The sequence below is a fragment of the Periophthalmus magnuspinnatus genome, chromosome 23 (genome assembly GCF_009829125.3).
Source record: "Periophthalmus magnuspinnatus isolate fPerMag1 chromosome 23, fPerMag1.2.pri, whole genome shotgun sequence".
In the NCBI taxonomy this organism is placed as follows: domain Eukaryota; kingdom Metazoa; phylum Chordata; class Actinopteri; order Gobiiformes; family Gobiidae; genus Periophthalmus; species Periophthalmus magnuspinnatus.
The window spans coordinates 7,282,113-7,294,131 of NC_047148.1; the positions used below are offsets into that span (position 1 = coordinate 7,282,113).

The window sequence follows — 12,019 nt, forward strand, 5'->3', positions numbered from 1 at the left end:
ACATGGGAACTCTGCTAGTAAATACTGCTGTCAACATATTTGTCCTAGGCTTACCACACCTCTTTCTCCATAAGGAGGAAGAGGTGTGGTAATATTACTGTGTATAAATACAGCTCATGCTCTCAAAGGTTAGTTAACCTCCCTTACTGGATGACTGAGGGATTCCACTGACATTTCAAAGATTGCAACGATAACTGGGGAGTGTAAGTACATCTCTCACACGTTTGTCCGTATATATTTCGAAATTGTTTCAGTTTTTTGGAGTTTTGTCTTTAGTTCAAAATGAGGTGCAACGTTGGATATTGTGGACTCATTTTGGTCATTCTCTTCAGCTACAGTGTACAAGCTAAGGTGCGTACAGCTAATATTAATCTATTATTATTTTAAAAAAGAGAAATTCCTGTCTAAAATGAACATACAGATAAACACATTTGTATAACGTGATTTTAAAAGGGCTATTTTAATAAACTATTATTTTATCAATATTATTGATATAATCAGGATTAGATCTTTCAGTTGATAGCCATTAAAGGGGCGCTATGTAACTTTACAGATGAAGGGTCTGACAACTGCTGAACTCCATGGGGGTGTTATATCTTAACCTGGCTTATGGCATTACTCTTAACTGGTATTACACTATCTCCATCTCCATGGAGACATTCAGGCGATGCCACTAGGCAAACGTATAGGCCCCCCACATGAGAAGTTACATAGCCCACCTTTAAAATGCCCCATAAACTAGGCTAGGTATTAACTTATCCAAAATCTCAATACACAGTAACGAGAAAATAGATTTTGGATCAAGTGTTTCTCCAGCAGTGGTACACATACTCAGGCTGCCTCTGGAGATACAGTGCAGTTTAATATTTTTATTGTACTTTTTGGGTTCATCATTATTTAAATGGTTTTGTCTCTCAATCTGGTTTAGTCAAATTTTAGACCATGTTTAGTCATAATTTAGTCCTGATAAAGTCCTGTTTTAGATCTGGCAGTACTTGGAAATACTATCTCAGGTGGAACTTATTCTATAAATTTGAGAGCAAATGCCATAAACTATACAGATGCATTAAAAATATAGAAAGTGAAATTTCCTTGTGTTCTTACTATTGTAGTAGTAGTATTAGTAGAAAGAGACAAAGCAGTATAAGTAGTATTAATACTAGCCGTAGACTTTGCCTGTCCATTACTGTATGAGATCGGATGAGTATTTTTTTAAGATTACAAATGCAGCTCTGAATGACACAGTGTAACAGACCTGTCTGAACCAGCACTTTCATTTTAACTAATCTCTGTGTTTTGTTTTTCCTTTTAAGAAGCAACATGTCTCTCAAGGTAAATTATGTTCACACTGGTTTTCTTCATATACATCGGCCTGATGAGTTATTATTTTGAACGTGTTCCCCAGATTGAAATGATCTGACATTTCCATGTGTTTCTCAGGAACTGACTGTAGTGATGTAAAGAACAAAAATCCTCAGGCATCCAGTGGAGTTTACTGGATCCAGCCTAAAGGAGTCAGAGCGCCATTTGAGGTAATATTGTTTTAATGACATAACTTAGACAGTTTTGTTTGTATAGTTAAGAAAAAAAATGTGTAAAAATGTTACATTGCCCCAATACCAAGCCTTTTTACTTTAATCCATGTGTGTCAAACCCAAGGCCCGGGGGCCAAATGCGGCCCGCCACATCATTTTATGTGGCCCGTGAGAAGGTAAATTAAAAGGCATGACTGTCATTTTAAAATAAATCTATGCTGCTCTAATGTGTACACTAACCATAAACTAATTCGATTTTCCCAACAAATGGAAATGAGAAATATTTGCAAATAATGATCCCAAAATGTTTAGGAAGAGGAAAATTGTAGGAATTTAAGGCAGTTTCAAGAAAGGTGAAGGTGAATACAAGTTTTTCAGGTTTTTTAAGGAGAAAAACCTGTATGTTTTTTGTGTCATGAGGCAGGGCCGGTTGTGAAAGAACAATCTAAGTTGATCTTTGACTCCAAACACAGAGCCAAGTATGCAGACGTTTGCCTTCAAGAAAACCAACAAATTGTACCATAAAGGTACTGAAGGTCTGTGAGCTGTTGAGCCCCGATACACACTTCTGTGTAAATGTGTATCCCTGATAAACTGACATGTAATATTTGCAACTTGAATAAGTAATAAATACAGAAAGAGTCATTTAACAAGTTGAAAAGTAGTTACATTTATTTTACATGACATTTGGTTACATTTAGTGACATTTACACTGCCTCACAGTTACATCTGGCCCTCGATGGCGGCCATGTTGCTGATGTGGCCCTCGGTGAAAATGACTTTGACACCCCTGGTGTAGCCAAAGCCTTAGAGCATGTGTGTCAAACTCAAGGCCCAGGTGCCAAATTTGGCCCACCATGTCATTTTATGTGGCCCGTGAGAAGGTAAATTAAAAGACATGACTGTAATTTAAAATAAATCTATGCTGCTCTAATGTGTACATTAACCATAAACTAATTAGATTTTCCCAACAAGTGGAAATGAGAGATATTTGCAAATATAAAAAATTGTGTTATGAGGCGGGGTCGGTTGTGAAAGAGAACAGTCTAAGTCGGAATTTTGACTCCAAACACAGAGCCAAGTATGCAGACGTTAGCCTTCAAGAAAAACAACAAACTTTCCCATAATTGAAGCAGTGCTGAAGGTCTGTGAGCAGGTGTGCCCCAATACACACTTTTAAAAAGGTCGTTGTAACTGTGTATCCCCTGACAAACTGACATGTAATATTTGCAACTTGAATAAGTAATAAATAGAGAGAGTTTTTTAACAAGTTGAAAAGGAGTTACATTTAGTGACATTTACACTGCCTCACAGTTAGATCTGGCCCTTGATGGCGGCCATGTTGCTGATGTGGCCCTTGGTGAAAATGAGTTTGACACCCCTGCTTTAATCAGAGGTCTCCAGTCCAGTTTCGACTCTGACTCAGTAGTTTTTGAGGGTTATCAACATAAGTGAATGTGTTCTCTGCATTTGACTGTCATGGAGTACAGCTCTTTCTCCATATTATCAGCCTATTGTGTTTAAATTGGTAAAGGCCACAACAATTTGAATAAATAAAATAGAGACAATTAAACTCGATGTCTTTTTAACTCAACAACTACTATTATCAAAACTAAACTACATTCTGCACTTGCTCTCTACTTGTCCGTTGTAGATTTACTGTGAGATGCAGTCTGATGGCGGCTGGACAGTTTTCCAAAGACGCAGCGGGCCCCAAGTGAAGTTCAACAGAGGCTGGCTGGCCTATAAGAATGGCTTTGGGAGCCTCACACGTACGTACCAACCACATACATGTATCAGTAATGAGTATAGGACAGTATATTTGGGGTCTGTGTGTCAACATATGTATTAGTGGGTTTCCCAGTCTATGTTTCAAATGGAATTAAGAACATGGTGTGCACTTACTGCTTTTGTTAAAAACAACAAAAGTCACTCTTCAAGATATTTATGAAACCCAGAGATCATTTATACTTTGGCATACATAATTCTGTAAAGCACTGAATTGAATTTGAATTAATTTGTGTATGAATTGTGCAATAAAAATAAACTTGTCTTGCCTTGCCAGTAAAATAATTTAATTATTGCAAATGATCATATGGCTTAAAAACAAATCAAGAAACTGTTATTTTTGTTGATGTGTGGGACACAGATAGGCCAAGTTTATGAAATTGAAAATCTAAATCTACATACTGTTCCTTTAAATACTGAATAATAATAATAATAATAATAATAATAATAATAATAATAATAATAATAATAATAATAATAATAATTGTAACTTGATGCTTATTTGCAGAGGACCACTGGCTCGGACTCAGCAAGGTATTTGCTTTGACCAAGGCCAAGACCAGGAACTGGATTTTGAGAGTGGATCTCTGGGACCATGAAGGAAACACTGCGTTTGCAGAGTACAGTCACTTTAAACTGGGAAATGAGAAGTCAGGCTTCAAACTGCATGTCAAGACGTACAAAGGGACTGCAGGTACAGATGGCTACTTTACTTTAGTCAGAAGAACTGTAATAAAAGTATAACATGTGTACTTTGGCGTCATCTAGTGGTAAAATGGCAAATTACATCTACCAACTTCTAATCTAAAACTCTCTAAACCGTTTTAAATGATTAATTTAACCTGCAAAATTATTATTATTTAATCTGCAAAGTGGTTAAATTTAGATGTAGAGCAGTTTATATTTTTGCCAGAAAACAGACACAAGTTTATGTAGCCTCCACTCTACGGTACAAAAAACCTGCATATAGAGAACACATACCGGTTTTTCTAAGTTGGAGCAGCAGAACAACTGATTAATGATTGGCTGCAGGTGCTGGGATTTAGGTAGTGAGGATTCAGAGAGGGTCCTTTTAGGCTTTGATTACCTGGATTTGCATTGAAACTGACAACCCATTCTGCTTTCTGATTAGATAATCGTCTTGAGGACCAAAAGTCCAAATTATAGCATAAACACCTTGGTCATTTTTTTGTTTTGTTTAGTAAATCAGTAAGTAGTAATGCAATAAATCACTAAAAGCTATATTTGATTTGAACATTTTTTCTTTAGGTGATGCCATTCGTGGAGTATATGCAGGAATTGACCAGAACGGTTTTGGCTTCAGCACCATAGACAGGGATAATGATGGATGCCACCCTTGTATTTTTGGGGACATAGCCGTGCAGGAGTGTGTCGCTTCAGAGGGAGGTGGCTGGTGGTTCAGTCGCTGTGGGTCGGCCAGTCTCCATGGTGACTATCACCCAATGGGAGAACACATTGGTTGGGCATCAGGTCTGCACTGGGACAGCTGGAAAGGCAGGGCTCCATACTCTCTGAAGGCAACCAGGATGATGGTCAAACCAATGGTGTAGACACGATTCTTTCAGATATAATTCAGCATCATGTTGTTTTGTTGTGTGCAAGTTTAAAAATATTTCTCTTAAACTACTTTGATCATTTCTACTAAACAGCATTGTAAATTTTAAAACCTCTGAAAAAATTATCCAATAAATGTTTCATGTGAGGAGACTGCCAGAGGGGAACAGAGAGCAGAATTGTTGTAAATGATGGACAAAACATTTCACTGCTGAATAAAGTTGATGAGAATTATGTATACAGATTTTCAAAAAGACAAAAAAAAAAAAAAAAAGTTCAGTAAGATTACAAAAAGCTTGTATGTAGAAATATTAGTTATTAATAATAACACATATATTGACTGGATCTGATCTGTAGCTGTAGAAAATCTTTTTCTCTCAACACAGTTTTCATTTCCAAAATTATCTGCCATTGGTGTAAAAAAAAAAAGCACATCCGAAGTAAATGAGCCCAGTTAAAAGTTAAAACACAGACATAAACTACAAAGTTCAAGGGAAATTTTACTGTCCCAACTTAAATGGCATGATTTTAAAAAGTAACATTAATGTGTCATGCTCTTCAGTGAGTCCTACCAACATAAAGTGATTTTATACACAGACGAATTGCATGTGAAGTTTTTGAACTTTTGAAGTATTTCAAAGACACGTTATTGTTGGTAATAGTACCAAAGAGAATGTTTGCATATAATTATTTAAGATAAGGTATATTTTACAAATACGTTTACTTTCATGCAGAAAACGTAACATATCATTTATCTTGCAATCTAATCATGACAATTCCAGCAGGTAGCATATTCATTGTACTTAAATAATAACAATATTGACACACCCATGTCACTGATGGCACACCTGTGTCACTAATACAGTGTTGGGAAGAATACTTTATGTGATATATATATATATATATATATATATATATATATATATATATATATATATATATATATATATATATATATATATATATATATATATATATATATATATAATTATTATTTTTTTAATCAAGTGTTGATGTCATCTGCAGTTATACAAGTTACAGTTTGATAACAATTGTTTTCTCCTTTTTAAACCTCCCACCTCCCACCTGTTTTCCCCGAGATCTCCTTTTGATGGGCATAAAGAAGAAAATGAATAAATACATACACAATAATGATAAAAAAAATGTAAATATAGTAATAATACAATGTAGTAATAATACAGATAATGATAATAATAGTAGTAATAAATATATTAAATCATGCCTAACAGGCAAAAAAAAAAAAAAAAAAAAAAGTAAAATAATAAAAAATATTCTTGTCCTGGTTTGAATTCCCTCTATACAATAATTGCAAATTTCCTCCATCAAAAGAAATCAGCAGAAATTGCTTTCTATTGCATACATATTCATTATGTACCATGCATAAAGAGAAAAATTGTGAATATACAGTATGATAAAAGCATCCAAATAACACAAAAAACAGATATGTAATATATTCAGATCTTGACTTTGGTCAGTTGGTTGGAGCAGCAGGAGATGTTTCTGGCTTTTGCTCCATGTATTCGAGAAGCAGAAAGCTCCAGCTGAATTATTTCTTGGTAGGATAAAAGCCATCCTTTCACAGTCATTGGTTGAACTGACTTTCAGCAGTATATTACAGTTGTTTTTTTTTGCAGCTGTAAGGCCTGCTAGTCATTGATTGTCAGATTTAATTTGGAGGAATCATCTAGCAACTAGGCAGGGGATGGTTAAGTTAGACAGTGCCTTTGAGACGTTTTCCCAGAATTGTGCCACCTCAGGGCACTCCCAGACCATATGCAGAAATGTGCCAATACTTTTGTCTGTGCAGAAATCCCAGTGAGTGTTGTCTTCTAGGGTATAGATAGTCTCTGAGAATTATTTGGTAATGAATCATCTGGTCATTAGGATTCTTCGATGAGAGGGAAATGTTTGACTAGATCTAATTCCATTCCCACTCTGATCCTTCAGTTCAGTTTTCCAAAGGTACATTTTTGTGAGCTCTTGACAAGTAGTTTATATAGATCAGAAATCCTACCAGAGCTTTCTACTTTAGTCAGAATAGTGTGGAAGGGGTGATTTTTCAGCATGAAAACGCATTGTTGTGCACAACTGCAGGTAGAAGAAAAAGGATGTACCGCACAAGTTATTGCATTTTTGTAAATCATGAAACTCTCTTAATCCATTCTGGCCTATGATATAACTGAAGTCATGGACCCCTTTGTGCTCCCACTGTAAAAAAGAGATGGGTTTCTTATAAATTAGAAGTGAGTGATTATGAAAAATGGTGTCTGATGGAAATATTGGTCATCCTTCCTCCATCCTTCTGAAGAATTAGAGTTCTTTATTGGGTTAAACCAGGACTCTGTAGATGACCCTAGAGTAATCTGGGAAGCAGTTAAAGGTTGTCAATACGAAACACTACGATAAGCTTTTCTTCCCAATCAAATAGAGCAAATAAGCTTTGTTGTGGAAAAATAACAATTCTTGAAAAGTGATCTATTTGCGAAGCTCGATGAGTTTTGAAATACAGAAAAACGGTTTATTCTTTGTTACAGCAGATACAGACAGGACAAGGCCCAGGCGTGAAATGGCCACAGACTGGTAGCCTTTTGGCATCCCAGGTCTCACCTAGAGCATCTCTCCCCCCGGTTACTCTGTTCCCAAGCATCTAAGCTCTAAGTATTTATACCAGAATGACAAAGCTACATACATTTCAAAGCAGAGTGACTTTTCTTTCACACCCATGAGATAATGAACTTTTACACTTAGACAGGTAGAACAACATAGAGTTTCCTGTGGGATGGAGACAGAACCTTCACACATGTTAATGTCTGATCTGGGTCTAACACACTGACACCAATCAAATGCATTTAATGACATATAATAAGAATATTTTCATATATTTTCACAACATAAATATATTTAAATTTCCATCACAGCTTAAAGTGCCCCTAGATACAGAAATAGCTGCCATAGGAAGAAAAATGACTACTAAAGTGACGCCTGAAAACAAAAATACGGCAAGATAAATGTGAACAACTAAATGAATTATTAAGGTGGCAAATATTTTTGCCACCAAAGGAGGCATTGTCACCTCAGATCCTGAAAAAAATTAGCAGTGCATTTAGAGATTTCTACAGTAAACTGTATACATCAGAAGTAACATAGGATAAAAAAGCCTGTAGTGATTTCTTAAGCTCTCTTAGTCTACCTAAAGTCCCACATGAAACTGCCAATGCTTTAGAGACACCTGTAACATTGGAGGAATTAAGTAAAGTCATTCATTCCATGAATAAGGGTAAATCACTAGGGATAAATGGAATGTCACCAGAGCTGTATGTTGACATCTGGCCTCAACTTGGTCCTTTACTTTTAGACATGATTAATCACTCTATAATCAAAGGGTCTTTCTATGACAGCACCAATGTGGCGATTATCTCTCTTTTACTCAAAAAGAACAAGCCACCAACTTACTCCTCCTCCTACCGGCCACTCAGCCTTCTTAACATAGAGCTCAAAGCTTTTGCAAACATTCTTGCTCACAGACTAGAACAACATATGACTTATTTAGTTTATTATGATTAAACAGGCTTCATTAAGTCTAGACTAGCTTTTGAACATTCAGCATCTGCTCCATATCATAGATACATCTTGCCAATCTGCAAATCAAAATGTTATCCTGTCACTGGATGCTGAGAAGGTGTTTGACCGGTTGGAATTGGACTATCTGTGGGATGTGCTGCATCATATTTCCCTCTGGTTTTATTAATGTGATTAGAACCATCCATCCATTTTCTTCCACTTATCTGGGGCCAGGTTGCAGGGGCAGCAGGCTAAGCAGGAACTCCCAGACTTCCCTCACCCCTGACACGTCATTCAGCCCCTCTGGTGGGACACCAAGGTGTTCCCAAGCCAGCCGAGACAGTCCCTCCGGCGTGTCCTAGGTCTTCCCTGAAACCTCCTCCGGGTGGGACATGCTGGGGCATTTGGAACAGATGCCCAAGTCACCTCAGCTGGCTCCTCTTGACGTGGAGGAGCAGCGTCTCTTCTCCGAGCTCCTCACCCTATCTCTAAGGGAGCGCCCAGCCAACCTGCGGGGGAGAGTCATTTTGGCCACTTGTATCAGCAAACTTGTTCTGTCGGTCATTACCCAAAGCTCATGACCACAGGTGAGGGTAGGAATGTAGACTGACCGGTAAATCCAGAGCTTTGCCATTCGCCTCAGCTCCTTCTTTACCACAACAGGTAAAGATTCAGGTTTAGACTCAGGAGGAGCAGGAGGAGGCTGAGGAGTGTGATTCCCCTGTAATTGGTGCACACCCTCCGGTCCTCTTTCTTAAACAGAGGGACCACTACCCCAATCTGCCAGTCCAGTGATACTATCTACGACCACCACGCGATGTTGCAAAGACATATCAGCCAAGACAGCCACACAATATCTAGAAAATTAAGGTATTCAGGATGGATCTTGTCCACCCCCAGAGCCTTGCCACCAAGGAGCTTCTGCCAGGGTGATCACCAGCCACCAGTCTCTGCTTGCTCCTTGGAAGCACGGTGATGGTGGGATTGAGGAGATCCTCAAAGTACTCCTTCAACCATCTGACAATATCCCCAGTCAAGGTCAGCAGCTCTCCACCCCCACTGTAAACAGTGTCAGTGAAGCACTGCTTACCCCTCCTGAGGTGTCGGACGGTTTGCCAGAATCTCTGAGGCTGTCCAATAGTCCTCCTCCATGGCCTCCCCGAACTCGTCTTAAACCCAAGTTTTTGCCTCTGCGACCACACGAGTCATGGTACGCATGTCCCGCCCGTACTCATCAGCTGCCTCAGGAGTCTCACAAGCCAACAAGGCTCGATAGGACTCCTTTTTCAGCCTGATGGCATCCCTTAATTCAGGTGCCCACCACCGGGTTTGGGGGGTTGCCGCTGCGACAAGCACCACAGACCTTACAACTACAACTACAAGCAGTCACATCGGCAATTGAGGGAGAGAACATGGCCCATTCGGAATCCATGTCTCCAGCCTCCCCCGGGATGTGACAGAAGCTCTCCCCAGAGGCATGAGTTGAAGGTCCCCTGACAGAGGGCTACGCCAGATGTTCCCAACAGACCCTCATGATACGTTTGGGTCTGCCAGGACTGTCTAGCTTCCTCCCGCGCCAACGGAACTCACCAGGTGGTGATCGGTCAACAGCTCTGCCTCTCTCTTCCCCCAAGTGTCCAAGACAGTCCGGGTGACATAACTGGCCTTGCCCTTTCATTCAACATAAAGGGCTTCTGAACCGCTCTTAGTCTGACCTGTCCCCTAAGACCTGTTTGCCATGAGTGACCCTATCAGGCCTCCGACAGCATAGCTCCCAGGATTATTCGGGTGCTCAAACCCCTCCACCACGTTAAGATGGTGGTTCAAGAAGCAGATGATTAGAACCTTGTATGCTAATCCTACTGCACTTCTGTTAACGGCTAATGTGTGTTCATCCAGGTTTTCTGTGTCTCGTCCTTCGTGCCAGGGCCACTCCCTATATGCACTCTTACTTTGTCTATCTTTGGAACCCACTGCGCAACTAGTAAGGTAAACTAAGAAAAATGGCACCTATTACAATAAATGTTACGCACAGTCATATCTCCCTGTATGCAGATGACATTTTAATCCACACTAGCCCATCAGAATTAATACCTTATCTCCTTAACATATTTGACATGTTTGGAAATATTTCGGGCTACAGGGTGAATTGGGCTAAATCTGCTTTGATGCCTCTGGGATCAACAATATTAAATAGACACTTTCATAGTATACCAATAGTACCAAGTATAAAATGTTTAAGGGTCTTCATTTATTTCTCTCTTAATTCCCTCTTTGAAAATAAATATAAAAATCTGTTGCTTGCCATAAATGGAAATCTTAAAAGGTGGGTCTCTCTCCGTACTACCTTTAACATTACCACAAGTTTTAAGAAATTACACTCTCTTATAAGCTTATTTCTATGGAATAAAAAAAAAAAGCCTAGAGTCGGGGCTTCAACCCTATAAAGACTAAAATCTTCCAGAGGAATGGCCCTTCCTAACTTTGAATGGTACTTATAGTGCTTTGCATTAAGATCACTCACTGTATGGGTTAAATTTGGGAAATATGCAGCATGGATGCCAATTGAAGTGCAATTAAACCTTACACTATGTCTACACTATGTCCTTGAAACCTTTGGTCTGACTCAGCATGTCAGCGAGCCCACCCACAACAGAGGACACACTCTGGACCTGCTCATTACAAAAGGAGTAAATATGTATAGTAATAGTAATAATGGACTCAGACTTGAACTTTAACAGCCACATCAAATCAATAACATCTGCAGCTTTTTACCACCTAAAAACATTGCAAAAATCAAAGGTTTACTGTCAAAACCAGACTTAGAGAGACTTATCCATGCATTTGTCTCCAGTAGGTTAGACTACTGTAACTGCTCACTGGCCTCTCCAAACGAGCCTTAACACAGCTGAAGTACATCCAGAATGCTGCTGCTCGGGTCCTGACTAGAACCAGGAAGTACGAGCACATAAGTCCTGTGCTCAGGTCTCTGCAATGGCTTCCTGTAGCTCAAAGAATAGACTTTAAAGCAGCTCTGTTTGTGTATAAGTCTCTCCATGGCCTAGGTCCAAAGTACATCTCCGACATGTTAGTGCCATATGAACCATCTCGCAATTTGAGGACTTCAGGGACCGGCCTCCTGCTGTTGCCCAGAGTCAGGACTAAACATGGGGAATCAGCGTTTCAGTTTTATGCAGCTAAAACTTGGAACAGTCTTCCTGAAGATGTGAGACAGGCCTCTACTTTGACAATATTTAAATCCAGACTCAAAATGGTTCTGTTTAGCTGTGCATACGACTGAAAGATTTTTATTCTGCACTCTTCTCCTTTAACGGTAATTTTATGATGACAAAAGAAACATGGACTGATGGACTTTTATTAGACACAGTAAAGTGACAGGAAAGTTTTTTGTAAAGTAATGGGAAAGTTCTTAAACTGAGCAAGACAGTGTTTAAAGAGTGCGAGAGAGTTTTTAAAGGGTGCAAACGAGTGGGTGAGAGAGTTGCAGATTGGGTGATTATTTATGTTTTGATTTGTGT

The 12,019-nt window shown here is 38.9% G+C and overlaps 1 protein-coding gene across 2 annotated transcripts; it reads left to right on the forward strand.

The window, feature by feature from the left end:
• The first annotated feature begins 146 nt into the window (after positions 1-146).
• On the forward strand, positions 147-4,967 carry LOC117391463 (angiopoietin-related protein 5-like). Of its 2 annotated transcripts, none has more exons than XM_033989282.2 (7): positions 147-203; positions 277-351; positions 1,314-1,332; positions 1,441-1,532; positions 3,190-3,307; positions 3,832-4,017; positions 4,593-4,967. In XM_033989282.2, exons 2-7 carry the CDS (start codon positions 283-285, stop codon positions 4,892-4,894), a joined length of 786 nt encoding a protein of 261 aa, XP_033845173.1. In that variant the 5' UTR covers positions 147-203; positions 277-282; the 3' UTR covers positions 4,895-4,967. The 2 variants fall into 2 exon arrangements, with proteins under 2 accessions (XP_033845173.1, XP_055087690.1); XM_055231715.1 differs by having other exon boundaries at positions 1,317-1,332.
• Positions 4,968-12,019: the final 7,052 nt, after the last annotated feature.

Coding starts and splice junctions, on each gene's coding strand:
- LOC117391463 (XM_033989282.2), top strand. CDS start 283: ATGAGGTGCAACGTTGGATATTGTGGACTCATTTTGGTCATTCTCTTC. Junction 1,533..3,189: donor GAGTCAGAGCGCCATTTGAG/GTAATATTGTTT, acceptor TGTCCGTTGTAG/ATTTACTGTGAGATGCAGTC. Junction 3,308..3,831: donor TGGCTTTGGGAGCCTCACAC/GTACGTACCAAC, acceptor GCTTATTTGCAG/AGGACCACTGGCTCGGACTC.